Below are 17,198 nucleotides of genomic sequence, written 5' to 3'. Positions count from 1 at the left end.
TGATGACCCATTTGTCTTTCCTAGCCAAGCAGAGCAAGTATTTTATGTGTCAGACCCCCTCAACAAAGGCTGGGCTATTGCTCTCAGTGCATCAGTGCGCGATGTGTTTGATATGAATGTTGTTGTGGAAGAATACTTTACTCAAGATTATCAACATATGAACATGCAGACTAGGGATCTGAGACGAGTAAATATTGGTGGTGTTGATCTTAGTTGGGAAAGGACAGACTTAGAAGGAACAACAGTTGATGCAACTCTCCAATAATAATTTGATAATTATTTTATGGATTGTATATCTTTTTATTATTATGACTTTTCAAGGCAAGGTGTTTATTGTGCTAAACTTTTATTTATTTATGTAAGTTCATAATTGATATATCTGATATACTTACTGTGATTGTGATCTTGTTCCAATGCAGGTTTAGGAGATGAATGAGCACCAGAGTTCCGGGGGGCCCTAATACTAGCTCTGAGGGCCCTAGTATTAATTCTGAGGGCCATAGTTCGTCATCGTTATCTAGAAGTATAACTTTCAGTTTCTAATTTTAAAAATATAATAATTATGCTAATTACTAAATGAATACCATTTTGCTTACTAATAATGTCATATTTTTTTTATTGTAGGGCGTAAGAGAGGCCATACAAGAGCCTTCCATGTCTATAATAGGCCAAGTACTGATAAAAAAGATATGCGGATAAATGATTTTGATGTTATAGTTGGTGATTACGGAGCTGAATTTGCCACATTCTGTGGTACTCTTGCTAGGACCCCAACACTACTACCGTTAGATTATCATGATTGGAGATTGATTCCGAAGCATTACAAAGAAGATACATGGGATAGGATTAAGGTATGGTGATATCACATCTTATATGTATGTATAAAGGAACTAAGAATGCATAGATATATATGTTGTTATTGTTGATGAGTTTATACTTCTATCTACTAATTCAATATGTTTAATAGGAAAAGTATAATGTGTCGGACTCAGCCCAACATGTTGTGTTAATGAGAATTGGCCACTCATGGCGGGATTACAAGGGAGAACTGAAAAAAATGACAGAGGAAAAATATCCTAATCTATTGATTGCCCCTCGCCCTATGAATCCTGTAGAAATTCCACAAACTCAGTGGGAGTACCTCCTTGGGAGGTGGACATCTTCACAATGGCAGGTAATATGATTTTTTTAATCAATGTATTAACATAATTTCATTTGATTGAAATAATTATGATACATATTTTGCTTATGGGTTTTATGTATGATAGGATAAATCTAAAAAGAATAAAGAGAGTAGATCGAAACAAACTATGTCTCATACAATGGCAGAGGAGCTTTGCACATGTGGTGAAGACATGAGGTTGAAGACCCGGATGGCGAGGACCTTCCGAGTACAATTATTTAAGAGAACTCATACAAGGAGAGATGGCAGCATCATAGATCGAGGTTGCGAGAGAAATCATAGTAAGTATTCCAAGGTCATTTGTTTGATAGTAATCTCAACCCCTTTCATTCACTTGTTTGTATTTTTGAAAGCAATTCATTATCAGATTTTAGGACCCTATTTTTTTCCTTTTTCTCTTCTCAATTTGTGATGCTTGAGATTTTTCCGAGTGAGTCATATATGTTCCTTTTTTGTGCATGTTTTTTTCCTCCCTCTCTCTATTGGTTCTTCCTTTCGGAGTTCTTTCTTGTCTCATATTTGTATGTCTTCGAGATCAATGAAATTTTTATGATTATTTAATAAAAAGAGAAGGAGAAATAGAGAAAGAGGGAGAGGAATGAGTACTAAGTATGGAATGTATGTTCTTTTCTATTCTGATGTCAACCTATTTTACATTGGTTTGTAGAACAAGATTGATGAGAAATTGGAGGAACAACCCCCAGAAATGAGAGAAATGAAACCTGTCCAAGACAAAGCGTTTGTGGCAGTGGTCGGCCCAGATTCAAGTGGCCGAGTGTTTGGTCAAGGCTTTGGTGTAAAGCCGACTACTTTTGGCACCACACCTAGAAATATTGAGGCAAGACGACAGCAAGAAGAATCGCAAAGAGAAGTACGAGAATTGAGGGAAGAGCTTAGAACTATGAGAGAAGAATTGACAGAAATGGGCACTTTGAAAGAAAAGTTGGTAGAAATGGATACTTTGAAAGAAAGGTTGACAGAAATGGATGCAATGAAGCGCCAAATAGAAATTATCACCCAAGGGCTCTTGGGTAGAGGTAGTTCACAGTGTTCAGTTAACTTATGTAAGTTACAAATTATTAAATTTTATTGGTTTGTTTATCTTAAGTATTATATAGATTAATCTTGATAACATATTAATTTGAACAGCTGATAATTGAGGCCGTTGCATAAGCTGGTTTAGATTTTGACAGTCTATCTGTACAGGTAAACTTTCAGGCCCTCTTTTTTACATCCATCAATTCTATGTTAGGTTGAGACTAAAAATATATCACAAGTAAAGATTGCAGGACAAATCCTTAGGAACCAGAATAGAGAGATCTGAAATAACTTGAAACTGAGGAATCTGATGGGGTTGTAATCTAGGTTGGAGGACAATATGGAATAGGGAAATAAACCGTCAAAATATGGTTCCAATCCAATGGTTGGATCTGAAGTTGTAGCACTGCCTAGAAAATAGAGACTTTTTGAAAAACAAATTTAGAAACCTTGTAGAAAATAGAAAGTAAGGATCAATATTAGAACATAGGACAATTTTAGTAACAATGAAGGACAAATTAGTTAGTGAGACTGGAAAATAGTAACTAGATAGCAGAAAATAAATTTAGAATAAGTAGTACTGCTGCAACAGAACTAATGAATAGGCAGTGTACTGCCAACAAAATGTGAAATCAATGGAAGGAAGTGGTGTCTTCAAGACCATGGCTGCATTGTTTCTGGCATTATATGTTTCAAACAAATTTAACCTCAAAATTTTTCTTTTCCGGGGTTTTTACTTGGAACAAATGGAGTCTAAATGGAATATAGGAACTAACAATTTAGGGATAAAGGCAATAAACAGAAATCCCGGGTTGCTTTATTTTCTTCCATTCAGTTTCTGAGAAAATTATTTCTGTATTCGTTTATTGAGATTTAAGCAGATTTATTTGGTCTTATTTTTTGGTTCCATGCTTTAATCCTATTCATTCACTTGAAGAGAGTTTTATATATTTCTGTAACATTATTTTTATTTTTAAATGTTTTCTTTCTTGATTCCCTGGTTCTTCTTTTATGAACTTAATCATTCCTGCTGTGTTTCCAGTTTCGTTTCAGATTTGAGTGTTCTACTTCGTTTTGGAACTGGTTCCTTCTTCTTCCCTGCATATTTCTCTCAGTAATGGGGCTTTGCTTCGTTCCTGCTTTCTTGAGTGTTCTATTGCGTTTCAGATCTGAATGTCTAGCTTCATTTTTTATCTAAATGTTCTTTTTAGGATCAGAACCCCATCATCGTTCTGGCATTCTTCTCTGTTTGTTTGATCACTGCTGCTCTCCTTCTCGTTGCTTCTGAGTTGACTCTCTGCTGCTAGCTCCTTCCATCGCTGGTTTCAGACTTCTACTTTGTTCAGATATGTTCGGCTGTGTTTTAGTTATATGGTGAAAGCACCATTGTAGGAGATGGTGGTGTTGCGACAGAATCGAGGGCGAGGGAGTCGGGAGTGGGGACCGGATAAAGTCCTGTTTTTTCTTTTGACGGAAGTGTTCATAAACAGTAAAAGCAATAAATTTTTGCCCTGCCAAATGTGCTCACTGAGTAGTTTTTGACCCAGAACTACTCTCTCCGAGTAGAAAAACAGACCAGCTTGCCAAATGCAATTCTGCTCACAATCTGCTTTTGTGAGCAAGAAAACAATAAAATTACTTTCAGTGAGTGTAACCAAACACGGCCTTGGAGTAAGAGAGTGATAAGGGGTATGAGTGGAATGAATTGGCTTGGTTAAGATATTTCTCTCTCAACCACAATAGCTCTCTTCATCCTTTTTGCTCTAAGTTGGTATCTCCCTCTCATTAACTTCTCTATTCCCCTCCTACAGCTATTACTCTTTTCCCCTTCTTTGCTCCTACTATTTCTCTTTAAACTAATCTTCTTTTCTTCTCCATCCTATCCATTGGTTTAAAGCTCAAATCCTATTTCAGGAAAGACTTATCTCTCTCTCTCTCTCTCCAATCAACTTCACCCATCAACTCTCTCCAATCAACTTAATCCATCAATTTCAAATACTTAGTTTTTTTATGTCTGATTTCTTGTTGTAAGAATTATTTATATCAGACAATTATTGCTTAAATTCTGAACCATTAGCTCTAGATTCAGATCTGGCCATATCAACATAAAAAACTGACCGTTAAATTTAAGATCAGCAGTATGTATGGGAAAGAGGTGAGCATCCAAGTGATGTTAATTAGATTCTTCCTCAAGAAGAAATTGCTCTCAGTTCATGAATCATATTATATTCTCTTCATTTCCTATGTACCAGAAACCGTAGTTTCATTGGAGGATGAAACAGTATTTGTCAGCTATTGGACTCCTTGATCTCATGAAGAGTATCTTGTAGCAGAGACTAATAAAAAGCAATCTAGAATGTTGATTGTGAGTGAATTGGTTAATGAGTTGTTTCAAAAAGCCCTTCCTCTGGAGCTTACTAGGGGATGATTGCTAATACAATTGCTATTTATTGCCAAGAGATTCCTTGGTTATGGAAACAATATGGGTTGAATGACAACAATCCACCATCAGATTAAAATGTTTTCTTTTTAATCTGATTGCTTATAGGGGTTATGACTTTAAAATCCTTTTTCATTTTGATTTGATGACATTGAACCCTTCACTATATTATGATGATAATTCACCTGCCATGGTAGGCAATCTATTTTTCTGTCCTTATCCATTCTAAGTCTCTCCAAAACGCAGAGCATGAATGATATGAGACTCTCCAAGATGGCAAAAATTGGAAGTATCAAGTTCTTGTTAATTGGTTCTCTAGATATAGATTCTTTAAATCTGTGCTTTCTGCTCATTTTGTTTATTAGCTTTTTCCTATCATAGTTCAATATGTTTCCGTCCTTCCCCTTCTGAACTTTTTTACCTTGATATTCTCAAGGGCCATTCTTGGTTGCTTGTTAGTAGCTGAAGATGGGCTGCCTTTTTTTGCTTTTCTTTATAAGCCATCATGTCTCTTTCATAACCACTCTTGATTCCCATAAGTAGTAGGTGAGAGCTTTAAGAGTCAAAATCTCAACCTTATGCTGAAGAAGGCAGCAGTCAGGGTACTGGGTATGTAGTCTGTTCTAAAACTCCTGGATTCGACATATTCTATTCCATAAAGTGGTAGTTACTAGAAATTCAGAATTTGGTATCATTCGACACTTATACAACTCAGACTATATGGTTACCTCTTTCTACACTTCTTAAGTTTCCTATGCTGTGCAACGGGGTTTTGGAAATGTCTGCAGTTTCTGCTTTCCTTATTGTACATCTTGACAAGCTACTATTTATATTCAGTTTAAAGACAACCAGCTGTTATCAAAAAAAGAAGATAGGACCACACGTAGGACCAGGATCTGATTGAAGGATTTGAAGAAAACTGAGAAACTAAACAGATTCAAAAAATTTAATGCAGTTTTTTAAAAAATGGTTTTTCTGTTTTTACTAAACACTACCCAATGATTGTATTCATGAGGGAATAATTTACTGATTTTAGAAATTAGAGAGGGGAAGAAGAGACGTAAATAAACAGGGGTTCTAAAAGATGTCTGAACTTAGGAAACTCTAATTAAGCTGGACTGTAACTTCAGCAATAGAATTGCTTGGGTCTACTTATGATTTCCAGGCCAGAAAATAATATCTTAATAAGGCTAGAGGAGGTATCGTAGGCTGGTTGCTTGTAATTCATATATCTTGATAAGGATAAAAAATATTAGACTATTGTTAGGATTCAAGAGAGATTAGCAACATAAACACCAAATCTAAGAAGAGACCAAACTAATATGAATAAGATATTGTCAAATGATGCAGGTTGAAAATTGACAGAAAAACAGGGTATGTGCTTGGTTTGGAATCAGATAAGCCAAGAAGTAAAGAGGAAGAAGTACGAGAAGAAGGCAAGAAGGAGGACAGAAGAAATTAGAATGGAGAAGAACAGCAGGTTCACACCTGTGATGAATAGCTCATACCTGAGTTGAGCAGGGACATGCACCACAGATACTAAACAAACAATTGATTCAATCCATTCAACTCAAGTATGTTCAATGGGTTACAATTTTATATAAAGAAGAAAAAAAAAAAAAGACTCATAATCATATCCTAAAACAGAAGTTAAGAACTACTAGAACTCTATTCCCTTAAAGTGAGGATTTTTATGCCCTTTTCTGCTTGTCCTTTTTCTCCCCCATCTTCAAAGTAGTTGAGTGACCTTGATTGTGGCTCTAACTAGTTTTTAAAATGCATTGAATGCCATTGTAACATCACCTTTCACTAACAGATTGTTTCTTTTGTGTTTCTCTTTTTCTTATGCCGTTGCGTAAGATTGACTCGATGGGCAAGGTCGAGAGGTGGTTGGTTGCTCCTGTTGTGTCGTTGTAAAGGTGAGTAAAAACTACAATGAAGTTCATGTTAATCCATTTTCTAGTTTAGCATAAATCGATTTCTTTCTCTTATGGTTTCCCATCTTCCTCTGATGTGCGGGACTATAGGGAAGAATTTGAGGGTCTTAATATCGTCCAGGAGTATGTGAAGTCATATTATGTTAATGCACTAAGAATTGAAAGATATATTGTTTGAGGTTTTTGACCTGGAGTCGATCAATGGGAACCTTTCTTTTTATTTTTCCCTTTTGTTATTTGTAGTTGATAATTAGAATGGACTAAATACAGTTATTTTTTGTTGGTGGTTGTGAACCAAGAGGGTTTTATCATTTTTTCTTGTTAAGTGGAGATTGAATTAATACTTTTTTAATGTTTGGTATTTCATATTAGTGGATGTTGGGCATTAGTAAAATTACTGCTTTGTGGATTAATGTGTATTTTTATGATCTGAAATGAATATATATTATATATGAAACAGGGGGGGTGTAGGGTGGTCATGCAGGCTGTGCTGCAGCATAGAGAACAGATGCTTAAAAAAAAAAAATATTACTTTTAACGGCGTTATATAACAAACGTCGCAATAATAAAAGCCCCCATATATGACGGCGTTTATGAAAACGCCGCTGCCATATGTTTTACCGGCATTTATAAACAACTGCCGCAAACAACATATATTTAGCAACATATACCGGCGTTTTAGACACGCCGCCATAGGGTATTTTACCGGCGTTTATATAAAAATGTCGCAAATAAATAATATTATACCAACATTTACCAATCTATAGCGACGTGTCCCAAAACGCCGTGATAAAGTGTTTATGGCGACATTTACTAACAAACGTCGGCGAAAGTATACCTACACGGGCATATCGCATAAACGCCGTGATACATTTCCGGCGGTGCATTTGACGACATATGTGCGGCGTTTATTACAAACGCCGCTGAATCATATAGCGGCGTTTTTGTAAGCTATGGCGGCACTTATAAAACGCCGCAAAAGACGCCTTTTCTTGTAGTGATTCACTTCCCTATTTCTCCCATAAGAAAATGGTGCTCACGGTGAAGAATGGGAGACTGCAGTAGATCTCTTCAAGGGTTGATTCACCAAGGGCAGTGCAAGGAGGAGATTCTTATTATTATATCTATTATTCTTCATCAACATACGAAGGTGCAAGGTACTGCAATCTCTCCCTTTCTATTTTAATTATTGTTTGTGTTCTAGGGTTCATATGGGCGATACATGTTAAGGTTTTCAATGAGAATCCCTAAGGGAATTGTTTATTGAATCTAACAAATCTTTTCACTAAAAAAATTCCTACACTGGTTTTATGACTTTATCTATCATTTGCATTGGCTGATTAACTTGTTCATTAATTGATCAAGGGATCATAGGCAAGTGGTTCCTTTTTACTTCTTTTAGTTTAGATGTCTAATTATTTTTCAACCTCTTTTTGAGAAGTAGTTTCATTTTATTCATAGATTTTCAAAGCTTTATCTTGCTACATAGTAAAATCTACAAAGTGAAATACCATAAAGAGGGGTAAGTGACACTTAAACCATTCCTTGAAAAGAAATTGCAATTTGATTGGATATGCTTGGGTACTATGGATATAGTCATTAGAATATCCAATGAAATTCTGGAATATATGACATACTATTTCTGTAAATAAATATATTAAAAATAAAAAATTTTAAAAATGGAATAGATTTGCAAAAAATAGTGAAATACCATAAAGTGGGGTAAATGACACTTAGGTTACCTAATATTTGGTGAAATTCCCCTTAGGGTACCTAACGTTTAGAATTGTATCATTTAAGGTACCTCACATTCATAAATATGATGTTTGAGGTACCTCATGTTTAACCAATATTATGTTTGAGGTTCTTTATTATTTTATAATACCAATTTTACCCTTAGTGTCTTCACAACAGTGATGAAAATGAATGGGGAAAGAGAGCAGGTGAGGGAGGGCGAGGGGAGACTGAAAATGGGAGAGAGAGGGGTAGGAGTCCGGATCAGCTACCCACATGGGTAGAAAATTTTACACCCCACACACTTCTCTTTGTGACACATGTCCATAGGCAAACAAAATTAGAAGGATGAGTTACGTTTCCGTTATGCATTTTTTGCCCTTTTTAAAATTTTTCTCGCTAAACTTAGAAATGTGTCTAAGACGTCTCTCTTACGGATTTTTAGTGCCCCCAGTGCATGATCCCCGGGTGCACGTTCAGTGCACCTTGGTAAGATGACACATGGACAGAGATAATTGAACGGTCCAATTTAATCTAAGCATCAACCTCCTAGCCCTAGTCTATCCCGCCTAACTCGATCTCACCAAACCCTCTTTCAGAGAGGTCAACCACTCGCCTTTCCTCTCCTCCTTTATTGACTGCCAGAATTTGTGTTTGCAGTCGACGGCACTGATAGTTCTCTTACACAAAATGCCAATAAAGAAGAAAAATAATGGCAAGGTTCATCAATCATCAACTATGGATAAAACTCAATATGGCAATCTCCTTCAATATTCACTACCAAAATCCATCTCCACAATATTCCAAGCTTCTCAGTTTTTTTTATTTTTTTTAGTTATGAGAAAACTACAAGGACAATTGAGGAAAGAAGAAAATCTACATAATCAGTAGAAAGGAAACACCTAAATTGAAGTAGAGATCGATCCATGATATCCAAGCAGAGTCTTTCGCTTAAGTCATAATCTTCGAATCATCTCGATCTACTTACTCTCCATTCTTTGGATTGATTTGACAATTTAGATTGATACTGGTGTTGGTTCCCACTTTTTCCGCCAAAGGGAAGCTGAGAGATGAACCCACGTGGCAGCAAGGGGGACACGCCCAAAGACCAAAGACATTGGTGGTAATGGGCCATGGTATTGTGGGTATAACGGTCAGATAAACACAGAAGAAGAAGACAAAGAAAATAACATTTTAAGAATAACAAACAAATTATAAAAGAAAAGAGCAGTGAATCATACCATTGTTGAGAGACAATGGAACTCTTGACTCCATACAACTAACAAATTGATCCGTGCAAAATGCATTCTGAAGATAAAAACAAATAACTGAAGATAAAGTTAACAAATTAGTGTGGTTGTGTTGAGTTGTTTGTCCCTTATGAGAAAGACTTCTTGTCTTTTATAGATAGAGACTCCCGAAGACTCTGCATGGCAATACCGTAACTGCCATTTCCTTCCATGACCCACGTCTCTTGTCGCCACGTGTCCCTACACGACCTCCTGGTGGAGCACCTTATTATGGTGCATGCTTCCTTTCTCCTGAGCTATTGCTGGATATGGTGTTTCCCAGCCTACCCACGCTTTTGATGGGCTTTATATCTCGTCCAGGTTCTATGTATACTCTGCCACATGGCCACCTTCCTTGGCCCTCACTTGGTTGAGAAATAGGAACCAACAAGATGTCCACAGTGTGTGGGTCCCACCACCTATTCTCGTTGTCCTCTTTCTCTGAATCCTATGAACACTGTGAACTGCTGCACCACCTCAAAACTAGCCACCTCGACACTAATCTACACTTGGTTGCCAATAATGACAATCTATATGCAACTGATTTATCTTCAGTTGGTACTATATATTTTCTTGAGTTGGAAAACTCATGTTTATTGAGATTAATGTATTGATTTCATTCCATAAAATTATATCTCTATAATGATATATATATATATATATATATATATATATATATATATATAGAGAGAGAGAGAGAGAGAGAGAGAGAGAGAGAGAGAGAGAGAGACTCCTAACTAATTACAGCTTGTGAGATCTTTAGAGATCCACGTAAATAAGGAAAGCTATCACTTCCTTATTTCTCCCACAAAAAAATGGTGAGCACTGTGAAGAACGGGAGACTGCAGTAGATCTCTTCAAGGGTTGATTCGCCAAGGGCAGTGCAAGGAGGAGATTCTTATTATTATATCTATTATTCTTCATCAATATACGAAGGTGCAAGGTACTGCAATCTCTCCCTTTCTATTTTAATTATTGTTTGTGTTTTAGGGTTCATATGGGCGATACATGTTAAGGTTTTCAATGAGAATCCCTAAGGGAATTGTTTATTGAATCTAACAAATCTTTTCACCTAAAAAATTCCTACACTGGTTTTATGACTTTATCTATCATTTGCATTGGCTGATTAACTTGTTCATTAATTGATCAAGGGATCATGGGCAAGTGGTTCGTTTTTACTTCTTTTAGTTTAGATGTCTAATTATTTTTCAACCTCTTTTTGAGAAGTAGTTTCATTTTATTCATAGATTTTCAAAGCTTTATCTTGCTACATAGTAAAATCTACAAAGTGAAATACCATAAAGAGGGGTAAGTGACACTTAAACCATTCCTTGGCAAAAGAAATTGCAATTTGATTGGATATGCTTGGGTACTATGGATATAGTCATTAGAATATCCAATGAAATTCTGGAATATATAACATACTATTTCTGTAAATAAATATATTAAAAATAAAAATTTTTAAAAGTGGAATAGATTTGAAAAAAATAGTGAAATACCATAAAGCGGGGTAAATGACACTTCGGCTACCTAATATTTGGTGAAATTCCCCTTAGGGTACCTAACTTTTAGAATTGTATCATTTAAGGTACCTCACATTCATAAATATGATGTTTGAGGTACCTCATGTTTAACCAATATTATGTTTGAGGTTCTTTATTATTTTATAATACCAATTTTACCCTTAGTGTCTTCACAACAGTGATGAAAATGAATGGGGAAAGAGAGCAGGTGAGGGAGGGGGAGGGGATACTGAAAATGGGAGCGGGAGGGGTAGGAGTCCAGATCAGCTACCCACATGGGTAGAAAATAGACAGATGTCCATAGGCAAACAAAATTAGAAGGATGAGTTACGTTTCCGTTATGCGTTTTTTTGCCCTATTAAAAATTTTTCTCCCTAAACTTAGAAATGTGTCTAAGACGTCTCTCTTACGGATTTTTAGCGCCCCCAGTGCATGATCCCCCGGTGCACGTCCAGTGCACCCTGGGAAGATGACACATGGACAGAGATAATCAAACGGTCCAATTTATTCCCTAAGCATTAACCTCCTAACCCTAGTCTATCCCGCCTAACTCGATCTCACCAAACCCTCTCTCAGAGAGGGCAACCACTCACCTTTCCTCTCCTCCTTTATTGACTGCCGGAATTTGTGTTCGCAGTCGACGGCACTGATAGTTCTCTTACACAAAAATGGCAATAAAGAAGAAAAATACCTAAATAATTGACTAAAGGACAATTGAGGAAAGAAGAAAATCTACAGAATCAGTAGAAAGGAAACACCTAAATTGAAGTAGAGATCCAGTATATCCAAGCAGAGTCTTTCGCTTAAGTCATAATCTTCGAATCATCTCGATCTACTTACTCTCCATTCTTTGGATTGATTTGACAATTTAGATTGATACTGGTGTTGGTTCCTACTTTTTCGGCCAAAGGGAGGCTGAGAGATGAACCCAAGTGGCAGCAAGGGGGACACGCCCAAAGACCAAAGACATTGGTGGTAGTGGGCCATGGTATTGTGGGTATAACGGTCAGATAAACGCAGAAGAAGAAAACAAAGAAAATAACTATTTAAAAATAACAAACAAATTATAAAAGAAAAGAGCAGTGAATCATACCATTGTTGAGAGACAATGGAACTCTTGACTCCATACAACTAACAAATTGATCCGTGCAAAATGCATTCTGAAGATAAAAACAAATAACTGAAGATAAAGTTAAAAACTAGTGTGGTTGTGTTGAGTTGTCTGTCCCTTATGAGAAAGACTTCTTGTCTTTTATAGATGGAGACTCCCGAAGACTCCTGCATGGCAATAACATAACCGCCATTTCCTTCCATTACCCACGTCTCTTGTCGCCACGTGTCCCTACACGACCTCCTGGTGGAGCACCTTATCATGGTGCATGCTTCCTTTCTCCTGAGCTATTGCTCAGTATGGTGTTCCCCAGCCTACCCACGCTTTTGATGGGCTTTATATCCCGTCCAGGTTCTATGTATACTCTGCCACATGGCCACCTTCCTTGGCCCTCACTTGGTTGAGAAATAGGAACCAACAAGATGTCCACAGTGTGTGGGTCCCGCCACCTATTCTCGCTATCCTCTTTCTCTGAATCCTATGAACACTGTGAACTGCTGCACCACCTCAAAACTAGCCACCTCGTCACTAATCTGCACTTGGTTGCCAATAATGACAATCTATATGCAACTGATTTATCTTCAGTTGGTACTATATATTTTCTTGAGTTGGAAAGCTCATGTTTATTGAGATTAATGTATTGATTTCATTCCATAAAATTATATCTCTATAATGATATATATATATATATATATATATATATATAGAGAGAGAGAGAGAGAGAGAGAGAGAGAGAGAGAGAGAGAGAGAGAGAGAGAGAGAATCCTAACTAATTACAGCTTGTGAGATCTTTAGAGATCCACGTAAATAAGGAAAGCTATCTTAGAGATCAAGTTATACACATGTGATAATAAAAAAATGGGTAAGAGATGGATTAGGAAACTAGTGAGTAGGTTGATATGGAAGGCGTGTAGCTCAGCCAGCTCAAATGGGGGAGAAAATATTGGAGAAGATCTAATTTCGGTTGATACATCCCCTCAAGGTGGGAATTTATGCACACCCCCGTAAATTCGCAGCTTGTCACGAAGAAAATTGAGCTAGTTTGTGCTCAGACCTTTGGTGAGAATATCGGCAATCTGATCCTTAGTAGAAATAAATTGAACCTATAACTCACGAGAGGCCACCTTGTCGCGAACAAAATGGAAATCAATCTTTGTATGTTTTGTGCGAGCATGGAAGACAAGACTGGCAGAGAGGTACGTGGCACCAATATTGTCACACCAGAGGACCGGAGAGGTAGAAATAAGAATTCCAAGCTCACCAAAGAGAGAGCGAAGCTAGGTAAGCTCAGCACATGCATCAGCTAAGGCCTTATACTCAGACTCAATAGAGGATTGGGCAATGGTTTTCTACTTTTTGGAAGCCTACAAAACTATGAAATAAGATTGGGACCCATATAGATTGCATAGCCATCAGTAGATTTGCGATCAACACTGTCACCTGCCCAATCCGCATCAGAGAAGGCCTACAGCTGAAGAGAATAGGACTTGGAGAAGAAAAGCCCAAAATTGTAGGTGGCCTTTTGATATCAAAGGATACGCTTGGCCATGGACCAGTTGTCCTCTATTGAAGCGTGCATAAACTGGCAGGCACGATTAATAGAGTAAGCAACATCGGGACGAGTCAGGGTAATATATTGGAGAGCGCCAACAATGGAACGATACTTGGTGGGATCGATCAGTAACACACCCCCTGCAGGAGAGGATGAAAGCATGGTAGCAGTCGGTGTGGAAACAGGCTTGCAATCAAACATTACAGCCCGTTGAAGGAGATCAGTAAAATATCTAGACTGGGAGAGCAAAATTCCATTGGGCTTGTAGATAGCCTCGATCCCAAGAAAGAAACTAAGCGGGCCAAGGTCCTTGATAGAGAATTCGTTGGCCATTTGTTGTAGAAGAGCAGTGATATGAGATCCCTGATTGCCAGTAATCAATATATCATCAACATAAGCAAGAACATAAGAAGTGTCTGTGTCGCGAACAGAAATAAAAAGAGAGGGGTCGGTTTGGGGGGACCGAAAACCGAAGCATAGAAGAAACTCTGAAAGACGATGAAACCATGACTGTGGGGCTTACTTAAGCCCATAAAGGGACTTATGAAGCCGACACACATGAGTCGGGTATTTAGGGTCTGTAAAGCCCTATGGTTAAGTCATGTAAACTTCCTCATTTAGTAAACCATGCAGAAAAGCATTATGGACGTCAAGTTGATGAATAGAACAAACATTGGAGATTTCTAGGGATAGAACGGTCCAAATAGTGGTTGGTTTGATAACAAGGTTGAAGGTCTCATTACAATCAAGGCCGTGTTGCTGATGAAAGCCCTTTGTAACTAGGCGAGCCATATATCACTCAATGGAGCCGTCAGCCTTCCTTTTGATATGATACAACCACTTGCAACCAACCAAGTTCATAGAATCACTGTAGGGGACAAGAGACCAGGTGTCATTGCGCAGTAGGGCGTTAAACTCATTAGTCATGGTGGAATGCGAATGAGCTTCTTTATTCGCTTGAGTGAAACTAGTCAGTTCAGAGAAAGCCAGTTGGGAGGGGGGGAAGTAAGGATAAGGATGTGGGCTTGGTGAGGGGGAAGGGACTGAGCATTGGCATAAATTTTAGCGAGGGATTTGGTACGTAAAGGAGGTGGTGAGGGTGGGTGTGGGGAAAGTGGAGTAGGGAGGGCTGAAGGGGGAGATGGGAAGGTGGTGGGTAAGGGAGAGGGAGGTTGCAGGGGACTGGTTCAGGTTTGGGTGGTGTGTAGGCACGGGAGGAGGTATAGGTATAGGGGATGGGGGGTTCCATGTTAGGGCATAGAGCCTATGGTTCGGTGCTGGAAATGGGAGCTGGTTGGGTGGTGTGGTGATTCTGTTGGAAGGGGTATACAGTCTCATCAAATCTAACATGGTGGGAAATGTAGATGCGGTGAGTGGTGAGATCCATACATCGATAACTAGCGTGAGTTGGGCTGTAGCCTAAGAAAACGCAAGGAGAAGACCGTGCGTTCATCTTATGGGAATTATACAGGCGGAGCTAGTGAAAGCACAAGCAACCAAACACCTTAAGAAAGGAGTAGTCAGGAAGTTGTTGGGTCACCAATTGATATGGAGAAAGATCCCCAATAACTAGGGAGGGCATCCTATTTATGAGATAGATGGCTGTTTCAAAAGCATAGTCCCAATAAAAGGAGGGAACAGAACTGTGAAAAAGGAGAGTGAGGCCAGTTTCTGCAATATGCCGATTTTGGCATTCAACAGTGCCTTGTTTCTCATGAGTATGAGGGCAAGAGACATAGTGTTGAATCCCGAGGGTTGCAAAGAAAGATGACGATTTCTGAAATTCATCGCCTAGTCAGTTTGCATGGATTTAATTTTACGGGAGAATTGACGTTCTACAAGGGCTTGAAAACGTTTAAACACTGAGAAAACATCAGATTTTAATTTAGGGGAAAATATAGGGACACCTCCTCAACTATGGCCTGTTTTCATGTACACCCCCTCATCTTTAAAACCTTTCAAACACACCCCCTCATCTATTGAAAGTATGTAAATTAGTCCATCAAACTAACTGCAGTTTAGTTTTAAACGTTAATACTCCCCTAGCCATTTTTTTAGGACCAAATTGCCAAATTAAAAGTTTGAAGACGAAAATACCCTTTAGGGGTAAATACTAAATACCCCTAAAGTGGGTAACATGGCTGCATGGACACCGAGGTAACTCATCGTTATCTATATACAAATCAAAGTGGGCAACATGGCTGCATGGACAGTAATAAACAAATCCAGCAGTCCATACGGTTTTTTTTTTGGTAAAACAGCAGTCCATACGGTTAGTTTATTATCATTGGCGGGTCTTCTTCCATTAATTTCTCCTTTCTTTCTTTTTCATCTTTGTGTGTATAACGGCATTGATTGTATACAAATGTTGTTGTTAATTCTTATATGTTGTCCTTAATCCATTCTTATATGTTGCATATGTTTGAGTTAAAATAATACCGCAAGCGTACGGGTCAATCGTAGCTACGGGTCGAACACGAGGAGATATATGCCACTCTATTTAACTAACTTAAAAGTAATGCAAAGTGAATCAAATTAAAGCATTAAATTAAATTAATTAAATTAATAAAAATTAATGCATCCTAACTCATAAGCATCTAACAAAATTAAGGGATTAAATTGACGTCCTAACACATGAGCATCTAACCTATCGGACTAACGCAAATTGAAATGAATAAAAATGCAGCCACACATAATAACCACATAAAAAGGAATAAGGGAATAAAAGTGCATCCACAAACCACAACCATATAAAAAAAAAAAAAAAAAAAAAAAAGAAATAGAGGGAGAAGAAGAAGAAGATAGAGAGAGATAGAGGAGAGGGAGAACGAGATTAAGGGTTTAGAGAATGAGATACCTTGATGTGCTTGAATACTTGAATAAAAACTCACCATGGCTTCCTCTTCTAAATCTCCATGTCTTGTCATCAACATAGGAACTTAGACTAGGAAGCTTTAAACTAAAACTATTACAACCATTAAACTAGACTTATGAAATCAAAACTAAGAACTTGAAATCAAAACTAAGAACTTAAGCCAAAAATAGGAAAAGAAGAGAAAATTTCACTAAGTGAAAAATTACACTAAAAAACTAAATTAAAATTGAACTAGAAACTAACTAAAAACTGAACTAAAAAACTAACTTCTTACAACCCAAACGGCAAGGGGTATTTATAGGGAGAAGAGAAGAGAAGAGAGAAGAGGGAAGTGTAGGAGAAATATTCCCTAAGAAAAGAGAATATTCTCTTCTCCTTCCTCTTTACAATGCCTTGAATCCTAAGAAAAAGGAAAAAAATAGAAAGAAGAAGAAGAGAAGATTGTTTACATAAACCTTCTATTTCTAGAAAAGTAAACTTCAATTCTAACAAGTGCTTCTTTTTCTTTGTAGATAT

General features: G+C 37.6%; 1 protein-coding gene across 1 annotated transcript; it reads left to right on the top strand.

Annotated features, from left to right (window-relative positions):
• Positions 1–432: 432 nt before the first annotated feature.
• LOC122647391 lies at positions 433–2,343 on the top strand. Its single transcript, XM_043840812.1, has 6 exons — positions 433–523; positions 625–851; positions 968–1,174; positions 1,269–1,391; positions 1,851–2,247; positions 2,333–2,343. The coding sequence occupies exons 1-6, from the start codon at positions 433–435 to the stop codon at positions 2,341–2,343; spliced, it is 1,056 nt and encodes a 351-aa protein (XP_043696747.1).
• Positions 2,344–17,198: the final 14,855 nt, after the last annotated feature.

The sequence above is a fragment of the Telopea speciosissima genome, unplaced genomic scaffold (genome assembly GCF_018873765.1).
Source record: "Telopea speciosissima isolate NSW1024214 ecotype Mountain lineage unplaced genomic scaffold, Tspe_v1 Tspe_v1.0041, whole genome shotgun sequence".
NCBI classification, from domain to species: domain Eukaryota; kingdom Viridiplantae; phylum Streptophyta; class Magnoliopsida; order Proteales; family Proteaceae; genus Telopea; species Telopea speciosissima.
Note: the sequence above shows the minus strand (reverse complement) of the source record. Positions and strands in the feature narration are given on the sequence as shown.